Below are 15,000 nucleotides of genomic sequence, written 5' to 3' on the forward strand. Positions count from 1 at the left end.
ATTTCTGTACGTAAAATAAGGGAATTCTCAACTCTAGAAGTTCTATGCTCTGAAATAAGCTATACACCTAACTAGAGATGATGTTACAACTTCCGACAATAAAGTGACTTTCAAATGCCATTGGCAACTATACAATAATGGTAAACAATTGTTGTTTTGTATTTAGTCATACATGTGGTTGTTGTAAGCAGTGACACTAGACCTTATGAATGAGCATCGTACCATCCTGTGGAGGTACTCAACTCAAGATGTACGAGAGCAGCACCTATAACACAAATACAGTCATCGGAAAAGTTAACGTAATCCAATCTGGTGACAAATGGCAACTGTAACAATCCAGTGGGCGTGGCCTAAGTCTTAAGTCAAGATACATGGGACCAGAAATTAAAAATCAGCTTCAGTATACACCCAGATATGATCATCATGAAATATGAAGATTAAACCAAAGCAAAGCAGTAACTTTGACTTTTCAAAAGCATTAATATATATGTCCTTTTCTGTCCTTCCCAACCATGCCTCGTCCTTCCTTCCTTACTGGTCCTTCCTCGTGAAACGCTACATCTCCTCCTCGTTTCCTTCCTATGGACAGACCTCTATTGATGAAACCAGAGCCATCAAAAATACATTTCGAAAAAGCAGGAGGGAATCTCTTTCAAAAGCAGAGGTTAGACGCCAGGTCAAGGAAACCAGAGAGAGAGAGAGAGAGAGAGAGAGAGAGAGAGAGAGAGAGAGAGAGAGAGAGAGAGAGAGAGAGAGAGAGAGAGAGAATGGCCAAAGGCTAAGGTCTGAGAAGGAAGCATTCTGTCATAGGAAGAAGATAGGGAGTGAAATATAAGGAAAAGGACAGTATTTTGATTTAATATTAAAATATGCAGAGAGAAAAGAATGCAGGAAGAATACAGGATTACGATACGCACGATGGATACAACCGTATTCTCGCATAAGATACATTTCAGTCACAACCTGAAATGCAGCTCAGATTTTATTAAGTACACGAGATTAACCTTATCTTTATACAAGCGCACTCACACGCACATACCTCTCTCTCTCTTCTCTCTCTCTCTCTCTCTCTCTCTCTCTCTCTCTCTACATATACATATATATATATATATATATATATATATATATATATATATATATATATATATATATATATATATATATATATTATAAACATTATAGAGAGAGAGAGAGAGAGAGAGAGAGAGAGAGAGAGAGAGAGAGAGAGAGAGAACTACAGTAATTGAGTGAAAGAGAGGCAGAACAGTACAGTAAGTAAGAGAGAGAGAGAGAGAGAGAGAGAGAGAGAGAGAGAGAGAGAGAGAGAGAGAGAGAGAGAGAGAGCGTCAGCTGATCGCCACACGATCATGACACTTGTAAATGGCCCGAGGCTGTGTCACCGACGGAACTTAAAAATGGAAATCATCAAATTATTATTTATGGGACCAATTCGTTTTTCTCTCTCCCTGAGGTTTTCGGGAAAGGAGCAAATAAAACCAAAAAAAAAAAAAAAAAAAGTATTTGGTCCTTTCAAAAAGATCTGAGAATTCACGCAACAGAAGAACTAGAAATAAATAGATGACTATACTGATCTGTCTATCTATATATATATATATATATATATATATATATATATATATATATATATTATATTGTATATGTATATATATAAATATAAAAATATACACATATATATATATTATATGTATATATATATATATATATATATATATATATATATATATATATATATATATATATCATATGTATACAAAAATATGTAATTATTCATTGATAAGATGGATAAAGTTAAATAATAATAATAATAATAATAACGCTATTATTATTATTACTATTATTATCATAGTAGTAGTAGTAGTAGTAGTAGTAGTAGTAGTAATAACAGAAGTGGTTATAGTCCAGTGATGATGACAGTATCGCTTTTAGTTTTCTGTCTGTCCGTCCGCACTTTTTCTGTCCGCCCTCAGATCTTAAACACTACAGAGGTTAGAGGGCTGCAAATTGCTACACTGATCATCCACTCTCCAATCATCAAACATATCAACTTGCAGCCCTCTAGCCTCAACAGTTTTTATTTTATTTAAGGTTAAAGTTAGCCATGATCGTGCTTTTGGCAACGATAAAGGCCAGGCCACCACCGGGCTATTTTCGGTGGCCTTGATTATACGCTGTAGCGGGTGTACAGAAAACTCGATTGCGCCGAAGAAAATTCGAAGCATTTTTTACTTGTTTAAAATAGCAATCATTATCATCATCATTTTGACGACATTTCACTACGAGGGCGAACCCAGCGAAAACAAGAAAAATATTCGAACAGCAATACACAAACACAAACGAAGAAGAAGAAGAAGAAGAAGAAGAAATAAGAAGAAATAAGAAGACGAAAGACAAAACTCCCAATGAAAAAATCCCCACCCAAAAAATATAAAAATAAAAAAACCACCCCAAAAAAAGCAATCCCTCAAGGGGATAAACTTGGAGCGGCAAAAATCGCGGAGTCCCCCCTCCGTCTCTCTCCGTCGTGCTCCTGAAAACGACGAATAGAAAACTGGCCCATTTTCCCGCTGTTTAATCTTTCTTTAGCAGCTGCTGCTGCTGCTGCTGCCTTTGGGGTGAGGGCGACGGGGGGAGGAGGAGGAGGGGGAGGTAGACGAACAGGAGGACTAGAAGGAGGGGGACGAAGAGGAGGAGGAGAAGGAGGAAGGGGCGGGGTGAGGACGGAAGGAGGAGGAGGGGTGAGGACGGGAGGAGGGGGTGAGGACGAGAGGTGGAGGAGGAGGAGGAGATGGAGGAGGGGAGGGGGAAGTATGAGAAGGAGGTGGACTAGAAGGAGAAGGAGAAGGAGAAGGAGAAGGAGGAGGAGGAGGACGAGGAGGTGGTGGAGGGGTAGGACGAGTAGTAGGAGGAGTAGAAAGAGGAGGAGGAAGAGGCCTTCCTTCCTCCTCGTCCTCGTCCCCCTCCGCCTCCTCATCTTTCTCCTTCTTCTTCTTACGTTTCTGATCCCCTGAAGACGATGGTTCTTTTTCTCCCGCTTTTCTCTTTAAAATAAAGGGCGAGAGACGGAAAGGAATGTGGGAAATAGGGAAATGAGGAAGAGAATTGGGGAGGAATGTGGGAAATTTGAAAATGAGGAAGAGAATTGGGGAGGAATGGGGAATGAGGAAAATTAGTGATTGTTGGAAGAAAAGTATGGAAGAAAATAACGAATAATTCTGAATACGGTAAACGGAGGTAGGAAGTAGGACAAGAATTGGTGAATATGGAAGAGAGTGGAAGAAAAGGTTGCGTGGAAGGAGGAATAGTCGAGAAATTGATAACTGGATGAATAACCATAAAAGAAATTATCAAAAACAGGAGAAAGAGAAGGAACAAGAACATTTAAAAAGAATTAGAAAAAAAGTTGAAAGGATAAAGAGGGAAATGCAAGAGAAACACGAGGGCATAGGAATGAAAGGAAAGAAATGAAATTTTGAATATTAGTTGAAAGGAAAGAATAAGTTTAATGAATGTGAGGAGTCAAAACAATGGAAAATAACGGGAAGAATATGGAAGAAAGAAAATAACAGGTGACCTAAGGATGAGGAGGCGGAAACAGCAAATGGGGATAAGAACTGGTGAAGAATAGAGCTGGATGGAAAGGGAATTGAATTGAATTGAATACAGAATTTAGGCCAAAGGCCAAGCACTACGACCTATGAGGCCATTCAGCGATGAAACGGAAATTGACGGTAAAAGGTCTGAAAGGTGCAACAGGAGGAAAACCTCAAAGCAGTTGCACTATGAATCAATTGTTGGGAGAGGATGGAAAGTAAAATGGAAGAAAGGGAATATGAAAGGAGGTACAGTAAAAGGAAGGAAAAGGGCTGCAGCTAGGTGCCGAAGGCACGCTGCAAAGAACCTTAAGTAATGCCTACAGTGCACCGCATGAGGTGCACTGCCAGCAATATCCCCCTACGGAGTGGATGGAAAGGGGAATGGAATAGGAATAAGACAATAAGCTGACGAAGAAGGAGGCAGACGATCAAGGAAAGGGGAAGGAATGGAAGAAAGAAACACGAAGAAGAAAATGGTGAACAAACAAAACAAGTAAAAAAGGTGCCGAAGTTTCTTCGGCGCAATCGAGTTTTCTGTACAGCCGCTACAGCGTATAATCAAGGCCACCGAAAATGGATCTATCTTTCGGTGGTGTAGGTGTAATGCTGTATGAGCCGCGGCCCATGAAACTTTAACAATGGCCCGGTGGTGGCCTATCCTATATCTTTGCCAGAAGCACGATTATGGCTAACTTTAACCTGAAATAAAATCAAAACTACTGAGGCTAGAGGGCTGCAATTTGGTATGTTTGAGGATTAGAGGGTGGATGATCAACATACCAATTTGCAGCCTTCTAGCCTCAGTATAGTTTTAAAGATCTGAGGGCAGACAGAAAAAGTGCGGACGGAAAAAATTGCGGACGGACAGACAAAGCCGGCACAAGTTTTCTTTTACAGAAAACTAAAAACGAGAAAAGAGGGAGAAAAGGAAGAAAGAAGGACGGGTTCCAGGTGAACTGGAAAACGGGGAAGACACAGGAAAGAAAGAGAAACTGGAATGGAATGGAAGGCAATAGGAAAAGACTAAGAAGGCTTTGTTTTGTACTTTGTAAAACCCAATATAAAATAAAACAAAACAAACAAAAGCAAAAACAAAAACAGGCGAATAAGTAGATGATGATCCTGAAGTTGGAATAATGAAAATTAGATAAGAGATGAAAAAAGAGATGGTGGGTAAACGGAAGGGGAATTGAGATGGCAATGGGGCAACAGAAATAACAGGAGAGGAAAAATAATAGATTACTATTAGAAGATGGGAAAACACAGAGAAAGAGAATCAACATGTCAATGAAGAAACGATAATAAATCTCTTTGAATAAAAGAATAGGTCTGAATGAATGAGGACATAGCATAAGAAGCGATAAACCGTGGAAGACATAAGCAGATGAGACGGAAGGTGGCACTCGGATTATGGGAAAGGTTAAAGTACGAAAAGAAGAATAGAAAAGGTGGGTTAAGAGTGGAAAGAATAATAAGAGAAACAGATCAAGGAACAGAAATTGTGAGAATAAAATTGGAATGGGAATGAGGAACGAATGAGGAATAAATAATAAAAGTAAAGAACGAACAATCACAAATAAAAAATGCGCAGAAGTTTATTCGGCGCAATCGAGTTTTCTGTCCATCGTATAATCAAGGCCACCGAAAACAGATCTATCTTTCGGTGGTCTCGGTATAATGCTGTATGAGCCGCGACCCATGAAACTTTAACGACGGTCCGGTGGTGGCCTGTGTTGTTGAGTTGCCAGAAGCACGATCATGGCTAACTTTAATCTTAAATAAAATCGAAACTACTGAGGCTAGAGGGCTGCAATTTGGTAAGTTTGATGATTGGAGGGTGGATGATCAACATATCAATTTGCAGCTCTCTAGCCTCAGTAGTTTTTAACATCTAGGGCAGACAGAAAAAGTGCGGACGAACAGACAAAGCCGGCACAATAGTTTTCTTTTACAGAAAACCTAAAAGGAGAAATAGAAAGGAGGAGAATAACAGGATACATGAAACGGAAAGTAATGAATGGATGACCAGAGTTATTAAGCGAAAAAGACGGAGGGATGAATAAGAATAACTGGAAAAGCGTCAATGGTAAAATGGGAGGAAAGGAGAAAGCAGGAAATAATGAATACTAGAGAGACGTATGTGAAAGAAGGAAGAACAGAAAAAGGGTAAAACTGTAAAACAAAATGACCAAAAGTATCAAGGAGAACAAATACAAGAGAGAGAGAGAGAGAGAGAGAGAGAGAGAGAGAGAGAGAGAGAGAGAGAGAGAGTCATCAGCAAAAATAATAAAAATTATTGTGTTAATATCAAATGATAATAATAATAATTATCTGTGCTGATGCTGATTACCACTGATGACTTACTTTACAGAATCACTTTACATCAAGAATTGGCAAAATCTGACAAAATATTTAGTTTCATGACAACTTATTAGTTTTGTCAACTGAAAATTAATAAGTTATATAAATAGATTGTTGGATGAAAGTTAAGTTGTATAAATAAATTGCTGAATGAAGTTTGATAAGTTGCATCAACATATTGTTGGATGAAACTTAATAAGTTGCATAAGCAGATTGTAAAATGAAAATGAATAAGTTACATAAATAGATTGTTAAATGAAAATGAATGCGTTTAAAATACTGTTAAATGAAAATGAATACGTTTATAAATAGACTGTTAAATGAAAATGAATAAGTTGCATAAATAGATTGTTCAATGAAAATGAATAAGTTGTATAAATAGATTAAGTGAAAATTAATAAGTAGCATAAATAGACTGACAAGTGAAAATTAATAATAGACTGATAAGTGAAAATTAATAAGTAGCATAAATAGACTGACAAGTGAAAATTAATAATAGACTGATAAGTGAAAATTAATAAGTAGCATAAATAGACTGATAAGTGAAAATTAATTAGTAGCACAAATAGACTTATAAATGAAAATTAATAAGTAGCACAAATAGACTGATAAGTGAAAATTAATAATTAGCACAAATAGACTGATAAATGAATCGAGGGCCACAGCCTGGCGAAAAGCGGTGCTTACTTCGGAAGAGAGGCAGACACGAAAAAGTGCAAGATAAAATGGGTGTTAGAAAGAAAGGGCCTTCATATCTATATAGCGGTATGTAAGTCCCACTATGTGAATGTACAGTGGAGACGAAGGGTGTGTCCGACGCGTTGCTGATGAGCCAATTTGTAGGCACAGTTTGATGCTCGGGGGCTTCGTTCCTGATAAAGTAATTAAGGGTGAATGAGGTAGTGACTTTTGCCTTGTTTCGCTCTGGGGCCATCCCCTTTGAGGGCAGTGGCTCTATATATATATGTATGTATGTATGTATGTATGTATGTATGTATATATATATATATATATATATATATATATATATATATATATATATATATATATATAGTCCGTATATTTCATATATATATAATATATATATATACTGTATATATATATATATATATATATATATATATATATATATATATATATATATATATATATATATATATATATATATCCATCCATAAATTTTAAAAACACTAGAGGCCGATAGGACAAGGACGGAATACAGAAGCGGATATAGAATTTCAAGTCTTAACATACTATGTTCCTATCTTATTATAATTACCATATCATAATTCTGAAATGTTTAACTGGGATTAGCTCAGCCTGTGAGGAAGAGCACAGATAGAATAGAGACAGTTGCTTGGATGAGTCAGAAGAATCCTCTTGCTTTGAAATAACGGAAAAAGAACATGAAAATACCGCAGAAGAACAAAGAGTGAGAGCAGACCCACATGTTAATTTTGTGGCAAATTAAAGAGCTATTAATACAAAATACAAAATACAGCTAAATTACACTTTGTTGTGAAATCAGCACAAAAACATTCCTTACATGAACTTCTGCAAAACTGATATTTATATAATAATCGTCACATTAGGTGGCTAAAAAAAATACATTCGTGAGCCGGTCATAAAGAAATAATGAGAGAGAGAGAGAGAGAGAGAGAGAGAGAGAGAGAGAGAGAGAGAGAGAGAGAGAGAGAGAGGCTAATCAGAAACGAAAAGAACTAGTGAAGGCAGAAAGAGCAAACAGGGACTAAGAATGACAAGAGAGACAGAGAGTGAGAGAGAAAGAGAGAGAGGTGGGCTAAAGACCACCAGCCCCATTGTGGCCTGTTTGGAAACAATGAGCTCCGGCAGGTAGCTGGCTGGTTTGGTGGGCCAGTCCACCGGGCCCTCGAAAAACCTCCTCATCTGAGTTAAAAGAAAGTTTTCTAAATCCCCCCCGGGTAGTCCAGTGGTCAATCCCGATGCCACCGTTGTAAAAGACTCCCTCTCTCTCTCTCTCTCTCTGTTTTCCATAGAATTTGGAGAACTCCCGCCTCCGTAGGGGGTGCCAATCCTAACCACGCCAGCGCGCAGGCGCATGTGTCAGCAGCCACTTTGTTTACATTGTGATCTTCGAGGGTCTTCGAGTAGGAATCCGGGTCTCGAGGATCCTCCAGCCATAAAGACAATGGGAGGGTGCCATCTCATCCATTCATGGAGTCCCACGGGGTGGCATCTCATGCACCGAGGGCATCTCGAAGGGGTGCCATCTTGTCTAGCCTCAATGTGCCAATGGTACCTGTGTGCAAACACAGGAGGGGTACCGCTGAAGGACGCCGCCTGCGTGCGTGCGGTAGTTTCTGCTGCCGCTGCTGCTGCTGCTGAGGCGCCAACGGTCGTGGCTTTCAAGAACTCGAGGGCTTAAGAAGTGGGAGCTCTGAAACAAATGCAGCAAGCCGGAGGCCACTGAAGAGGAACCAATTGAACTCGGAGGCTTCTGGTTTTGTAGATTTGGGATAATCGGAAGACGTCCCGCCGGTGCCCAAGCTGCCGGGCACGAATGACAAATAAATTCTCTCCTCCGCAGAACAATTCCCCCCGAGTTAATTCCCAGAAAGAATTATTGTCCCGGAATTAACGGATTACGGACCCCAGTGCATAATCGTTCGTTGGGGGAAAGTCTTACGAAAGCTCCCTCTCTCTGGAGAGAATTGCGATGACGACGTCCCAAGATGAGATTACGTATTTGACTGGCTGGTTTTCCGCTTACCAAACTCAATTGCCTTCGGAGGAAAACAAAATGAATATATGGGAACTGCGACAGAGAAGAAAGGAAATATGCAGGAAATAAATACAAGAAAATAGCAAAGTGGCGCCTAGGTGATTTACGAATCACTGTATCCATACTCATTAGTCTTAACATCATGATTTTATGAATAAGAAAACTTCATTCGTCCATTTGTTGTTGACCCGCTGACCTCTATTTACTTTTCTTACATGTATATTACTGGACATATATATATATATATATATATATATATATATATATATATATATATATATATATATATATATATATATGTATATATATATATATATATATAAATATATATATATATATATATATATATATATATATATATATATATATATATATATATATATATATATTCTATTTTTCTATTTCCGCATTTTGGGTAGTTTATTAAATCGAAATTTGCTTGCCAATTAATGGCCTTTTTAGTTAGTATAATAATAATAATAACAACAACAACGATAATAATAATAATAATAATAATAATAATAATAACAATAATGTTAAAATATAATAATAAAAATAATGTATTTCCTAGCTCAAGACTAATATTATGCATTGCAATCGGTGGCTACTAGTGCTTATTTCCCATTATCATCGCTATTTACTGTATTCTTCATCATCACCTACCTCACCTTCCCACCTTTCCTCCTCTTCTCCTCTGACATTTTCCCCATCCTACTTTTCTTTCTTATCATGTCATCATTCTCCTACTCTCCTTTCTTCATATCCTTTTTAGTATTACCATCATTCTCGTTATATATATAATATATATATGTATAAATATACATACATATATTATATACATACATATATATGTATATATGTATATTATTTATATATATATATATATATATATATATATATATATATATATATATATATATATATATATATATATATATAAAGAGAGAGAGAGAGAGAAGAGATAGGATCAGAAATGAATTTATATATATATATATATATATATATATACAGAGGAACAGTTAAGGTACGGAAAGTATCGAAGGCGGCCCAGGAAAGAAGACTACAGCTGATTTTTCATGTCACGCGGAAAGCAGATCGTGTGTGTAGAAGGTTATGAGTATGGAGGTGGAGGAAAAGAGAAAAAGAGGAAGGCCAAAGTTCAGATGGAAGGACAAAATACCAAAGGACATGCGGAAGAAAGGTTTAATTAAGAAGTCAGGATGCACTGGACGGAGGAAGGTGGAGAGGGCTGAAAGGGAACGACTCCATATAGAAATGGGCAAAACTGAAGATAAAGAAGATGAGGAAAAGACATAATATATATATATATATATATATATATATATATATATATATATATATATATATACATATATATATAAATATAAATATATATGCAGTATATATATATATATATATATATATATATATATATATATATATAGAGAGAGAGAGAGAGAGAGAGAGAGAGAGAGAGAGAGAGAGAGAGAGAGAGAGAGAGAGAGAGAGAGAGAAAATGAAGAAATTTCCAACAAGAGGTGATGGTTTCGGTGGAAAACATTACTGCAGTAACTTCCATTTTAATTGCAAGCACTAACTGCACTACCAAGGATACAACATTCTTGCGCTTACTAGATATTCAGGCAATCTCTCTCCAGTACTTCATTTAGAGCAACTATCCAGGATTTTGTAGGATTTCCTCTCTTCCTTAATCCTAACACTTCTATTTCATGTATTTTTTCCCTAACTTACAGTTCTCCCATTCTTCCCGCGTACCAGACCATCTCAAAACGCTCTGATCCATACTTTCACACACGCTACCATTTACCACTTCTGTGTATCTCCATGTCTCATCAGTTCAAAACCACTGTTTTTTTTTTTTAATTTCATTCATATTCAGCATACACACTTCACTTCCATAAAGAAGAGTTGGCTAAACAGTTCCTTCGGGCACTACTTAGGCTTCTAGGGACAATTCAAGTCTCTTCCTTATCTTCAGAACATATCCTGTTATATTTAATGATATATTTCCTTGAAAAATACCTAAATGAATCAATCGTTTCTATTCTTCCATCACCCATATTAACATCCATTGCTTCGTCTTCCTGGATGATATTTAAATTTCAAAATTTCACTCTTCCTTTTCCTTGCAAAAACACCAGAATCACGATTTTCCGCATATAAATATATACATATACATATCTACACAGCCACAAACACACATACACACAAGCACATATTTCATATATATATATATATATATATATATATATATATATATATATATATATATATATATACTGTATACATACACATACACACACACACACACACACACACACACATATATATATATATATATATATATATATATATATATATATATATATATATATATAGTGCTGTATATTATAAATATGTCTTTTTCCGCATGTCTCTTCAAATAGAGGGGTTTGTTCCTAGAGGGGTTTCACCGTATAGTTATCAGCAAGTCATATGGGATTGAGGATGCTAGGTCCATGCCGTTATTTTTTTTAAGCCTGGCTGTGACCTCTACAGCCGCGTAAAGACTATATGTACCTAATTTGTTACTTAAGTCAACAGATGCGCTAATTGTTTTTAAAAGGGAGCTCCCATCCCACCATCCTCGGCCAGCAGGCGAACCTACGATCTCTTGTTTGGTAAAGGAGGATTTTATAGATTACAGCATGGGGCATATATATATATATATATATATATATATATATATATATATATATATATATGGACAGTATATATATATATATATATGTATATATATATACACACACACATGCATATACATATATATACGAACCTGTCCTCTTCTCTAGTAAAGGAGAATTTTACAGATTATACTGAGGCATATATATATATATATATATATATATATATATATATATATATATATATATATATATATATATATATATATATACATGTATATGCATATATATACATATATATACATTACACATATATAAATACATGTGTATATATAAGTATGTATGTATTATATGGAATCTAACATAATAAAAGCATACGTCAGGTATCCCCAAAACCAAAAATGATAAATAAAAAAGCTAAATAAAACAGAACAGAATAAAATAAGAGAAAAGGCACACGGTGGCAGTTTCTCCATCAGCGCCGAGGAAAAATACCTGTTTGGGAATTTACAACCGCTTTGCGTGTTCCCAGCCGAGAAAGCGCGCTGGCGAAACCGACCGATCCGTAAAAGTTGCCAGACGACGCTTTATCGGGCCATAATAGTTGCCAGACACCGCTAGTAATTTGCCATTTTATCGGGAGCGCTGACCTTAATTATAAGACCGCGAGATTGTGTCTACAAATTTGCAAATTCACTTTGTAATTCAACGACTGTGTTCGGGGTCCTGGGTTTGGGAGGGGGTTAGGGGAAGGGCTGGGTGGTGGGGGCTTTTTATGGGGTCAAAGCATGCTATGTATCTCCCTCTCTCTTTCTCTTTTTCTGTTGATTGTCTTCGGGTATTCAGACTGTTTATTGGCTGTTTGTTACTTTTGTTTCTTTATCTGTCTGCGTATGTTTTCACCGCTTGTACTTTCTATTATGCACAAACAGACAAATGCGCACAAAACTGCTTTATACACACGTACAAATGCAAACAAAGACATACACACACATATATGTATGTGTATGTATACACACGCACATATATGAATATATATATATATATATATATATATATATATATATATATATATATATATATATATATATATATATATATATATATATATTATATGTATATATATATATATGCAAAAAATAGGGTGCACGTAAGACAGAAGTGCATGTTGCAGGGTGTGTGTGTGTGTGTTTTCTGTGTAGGGAGTTCGACACGCTGCTGATGATCCTTTTGATTTTGGGGAAGTTTTCGGTACAAAGGGTTCACCCATAATTCAGCAGTTGAAGTTAGATGTGGCAGTGATGACTGTCTCGTCCTTCCTCTGGAACCAAACCCGTCAAGGGATAAAGTTCATTGCATATATATGGCCCACAGTCCGTTCTCCAAAGGAGGTTGAAATGATTTGGTTCGTTATATGAAAACTCCAATATTGTGGTTACGCCGGCTTACTAAAGGAATTACGTACCTGATGGTTAGTCAAATGTAATGAGTCCCCGCCAGAGCGTAGAATGACATGGGGCTTGCAACCGCATTCATGTGAAACACATATAGTAGATAAATAATTGGAAAGCGAGACACAGTAAAGTGTGGGAAAAATACTGAATATTGGTTTATTCAACTACTATACTGAAAAAAAAAATCCAAGTAAATAAGTTATGTAACTCTGTTCTAACTACATACTTACATACATACATATACGTGGTTTGTTCAACATACCTTCAATAAAGCCTAATTCATGGGATGAATAAAAAGAAATTATAAAAAATCCACAACTAGCGAAAAAAAATTGCTGCTATTTGACCACAGCAGGTGAACACTTCGGGGAGGTTAAATAAAACAGGTCAAGGCCACAAGGTCAAAGGTCATGGGTCATATTTCCACATGAAGGTTAGAACATAACTTTGTTAGCTTTAGAGTCATGTCGCCTTCCAGTGAAAAACTTTTCCGAATATCTGTCAATGGAAACTTATAGGAAAATATAAAAATATCAAAATAAGAACTTTAACTGCCACTACTTTTGAACTGATTTCTGTGACTTACTTTATCTCTTGTCACTTCCTATATATTATTTAGCGATTATGATCTTCTATAACATTATTATTTCAGTTATCTTGCCTTATATACCGTAGGACAAACAACACCTTCTATGTGTATAGATGTATAAAGCATTGATTTATATGCAATGAAACGTTTCCAAGAATCAAATATTATTGCATGAATTGTCATTTTAATAATAATAATAATAATAATAATAATAATAATAATAATAACCAGAAGAAGAAATAGATAATAATAATAATAATAATAATAATAATAATAATAAAGGATGAGGTGAACAAGAAACCAATGTCACCCTCAGCTAATTAACACCCCGAACCCCTTCTATATCACAACCCCCACCCACTCCCTCATCCCACAAACCCCTCATTGGATCCAGTCACCTCAATCCCAGTCCCCATTCCACTCCACCAACTCCCCTCCCAAATCCACTCCACCAACTCCCCCTTCCCAATCCACTCCACCAACTCCCCCTCCCTAATCCACTCCACCAACTGACCCTCCCCACTCCCTCGCTCGAACCCGTCACTTTGCAACGTGTTGTTCAGGTGACAGCGTCGCTCCTTCCGTATCTGAAACCTCTCGAAAACACACACACACACACACACACACACAAATAAACAATAAAAAAGCAAAAATAAAAAAATGGATGAGATCGAACATTGGTCAATCCCCTCTCGCTCTTGGCCTGTCAAAATGACAGGTGGGTCTGTCTCCCTCCACTTCGAAGAGCCTTCTGTCTCCAGCCTTCTTTTTCATTTTCCTCATTAGTGGGAATGTCTCATTAGAAGTGTGAGAACTGGAGATGTGTTTCCTTCTTTTCTCAGCCTTATTGGTGTATATATATACATATAATATATATATGTATATATATATATATATATATATATATATATATATATATATATATATATATATATATATATATATATATATATATATATATATATATATATAGTGGGGATTGAAAGGGGTTCTATCAACCGGTAAACGCCAATAGGTGCAGGGTGAAGGATCAGTCCTTTATTTCTTTTCTATGTACTTTATTATTGCTCCAACGTTTCAGGACGTAAAAGTCCCATTTCCAAGCTATAAAAAGAGAAGACAAACGTTAAAATAACAAACTCTGAATAAGAATTAACAGTTAAAAACTGTACAAATAATATAAGTACAAAAGATAAGGAGGGGTGATTACCATACGGTGCTGAAGGCACAGACCGAGTGACAATTCGGGCCGCTTTCAGCTTCGACTTAGTCTTACGAGAGACAGAGAGGTGTTGAGGAAGACTGGGTGTTTATCTGTGGAACGAGTTGTTTAATGAAGAGTGATTCTATGATTGCTAAATATTGTTCGTTAGGAGTTTGGTCTATAATTTTAAAATCTCTGTAATTTATGTCAAATTTACATTTCTTTGTATGTTCACGTATACTTGAGAATTCAGGATTACTTAATTTGACACCTGTTCTATAGCTAACACCTCGATGATAGTCCAGTCTCACTTTGAGTAACCTCCATGTG

General features: G+C 36.4%; 2 protein-coding genes across 4 annotated transcripts in view; both read right to left on the reverse strand.

The window, feature by feature from the left end:
• LOC136853074 (prolyl 3-hydroxylase OGFOD1-like) overlaps positions 1 to 15,000 on the reverse strand; it is a 289,238-nt gene that overhangs the window by 113,283 nt on the left and 160,955 nt on the right. The window lies entirely within an intron of this gene.
• On the reverse strand, positions 2,685 to 6,909 carry LOC136852700 (uncharacterized). The gene is made up of 2 exons (XM_067127614.1): positions 6,769 to 6,909; positions 2,685 to 3,059 (listed from the first exon to the last, which is right to left on the reverse strand). Exons 1-2 carry the CDS (start codon positions 6,907 to 6,909, stop codon positions 2,685 to 2,687), a joined length of 516 nt encoding a protein of 171 aa, XP_066983715.1.

This window comes from Macrobrachium rosenbergii, chromosome 26 (assembly GCF_040412425.1).
Source record: "Macrobrachium rosenbergii isolate ZJJX-2024 chromosome 26, ASM4041242v1, whole genome shotgun sequence".
NCBI classification, from domain to species: Eukaryota; Metazoa; Arthropoda; class Malacostraca; order Decapoda; family Palaemonidae; genus Macrobrachium; species Macrobrachium rosenbergii.

Excerpts from the sequence above, each read along its gene's own strand:
- LOC136852700 (XM_067127614.1), bottom strand. The coding sequence starts at position 6,909 with ATGGCCCCAGAGCGAAACAAGGCAAAAGTCACTACCTCATTCACCCTT. Across the intron at positions 3,060-6,768 it reads ACACACCCTTCGTCTCCACT|AGAAAAGCGGGAGAAAAAGA; the intron begins GTACATTCACAT and ends TTTATTTTAAAG.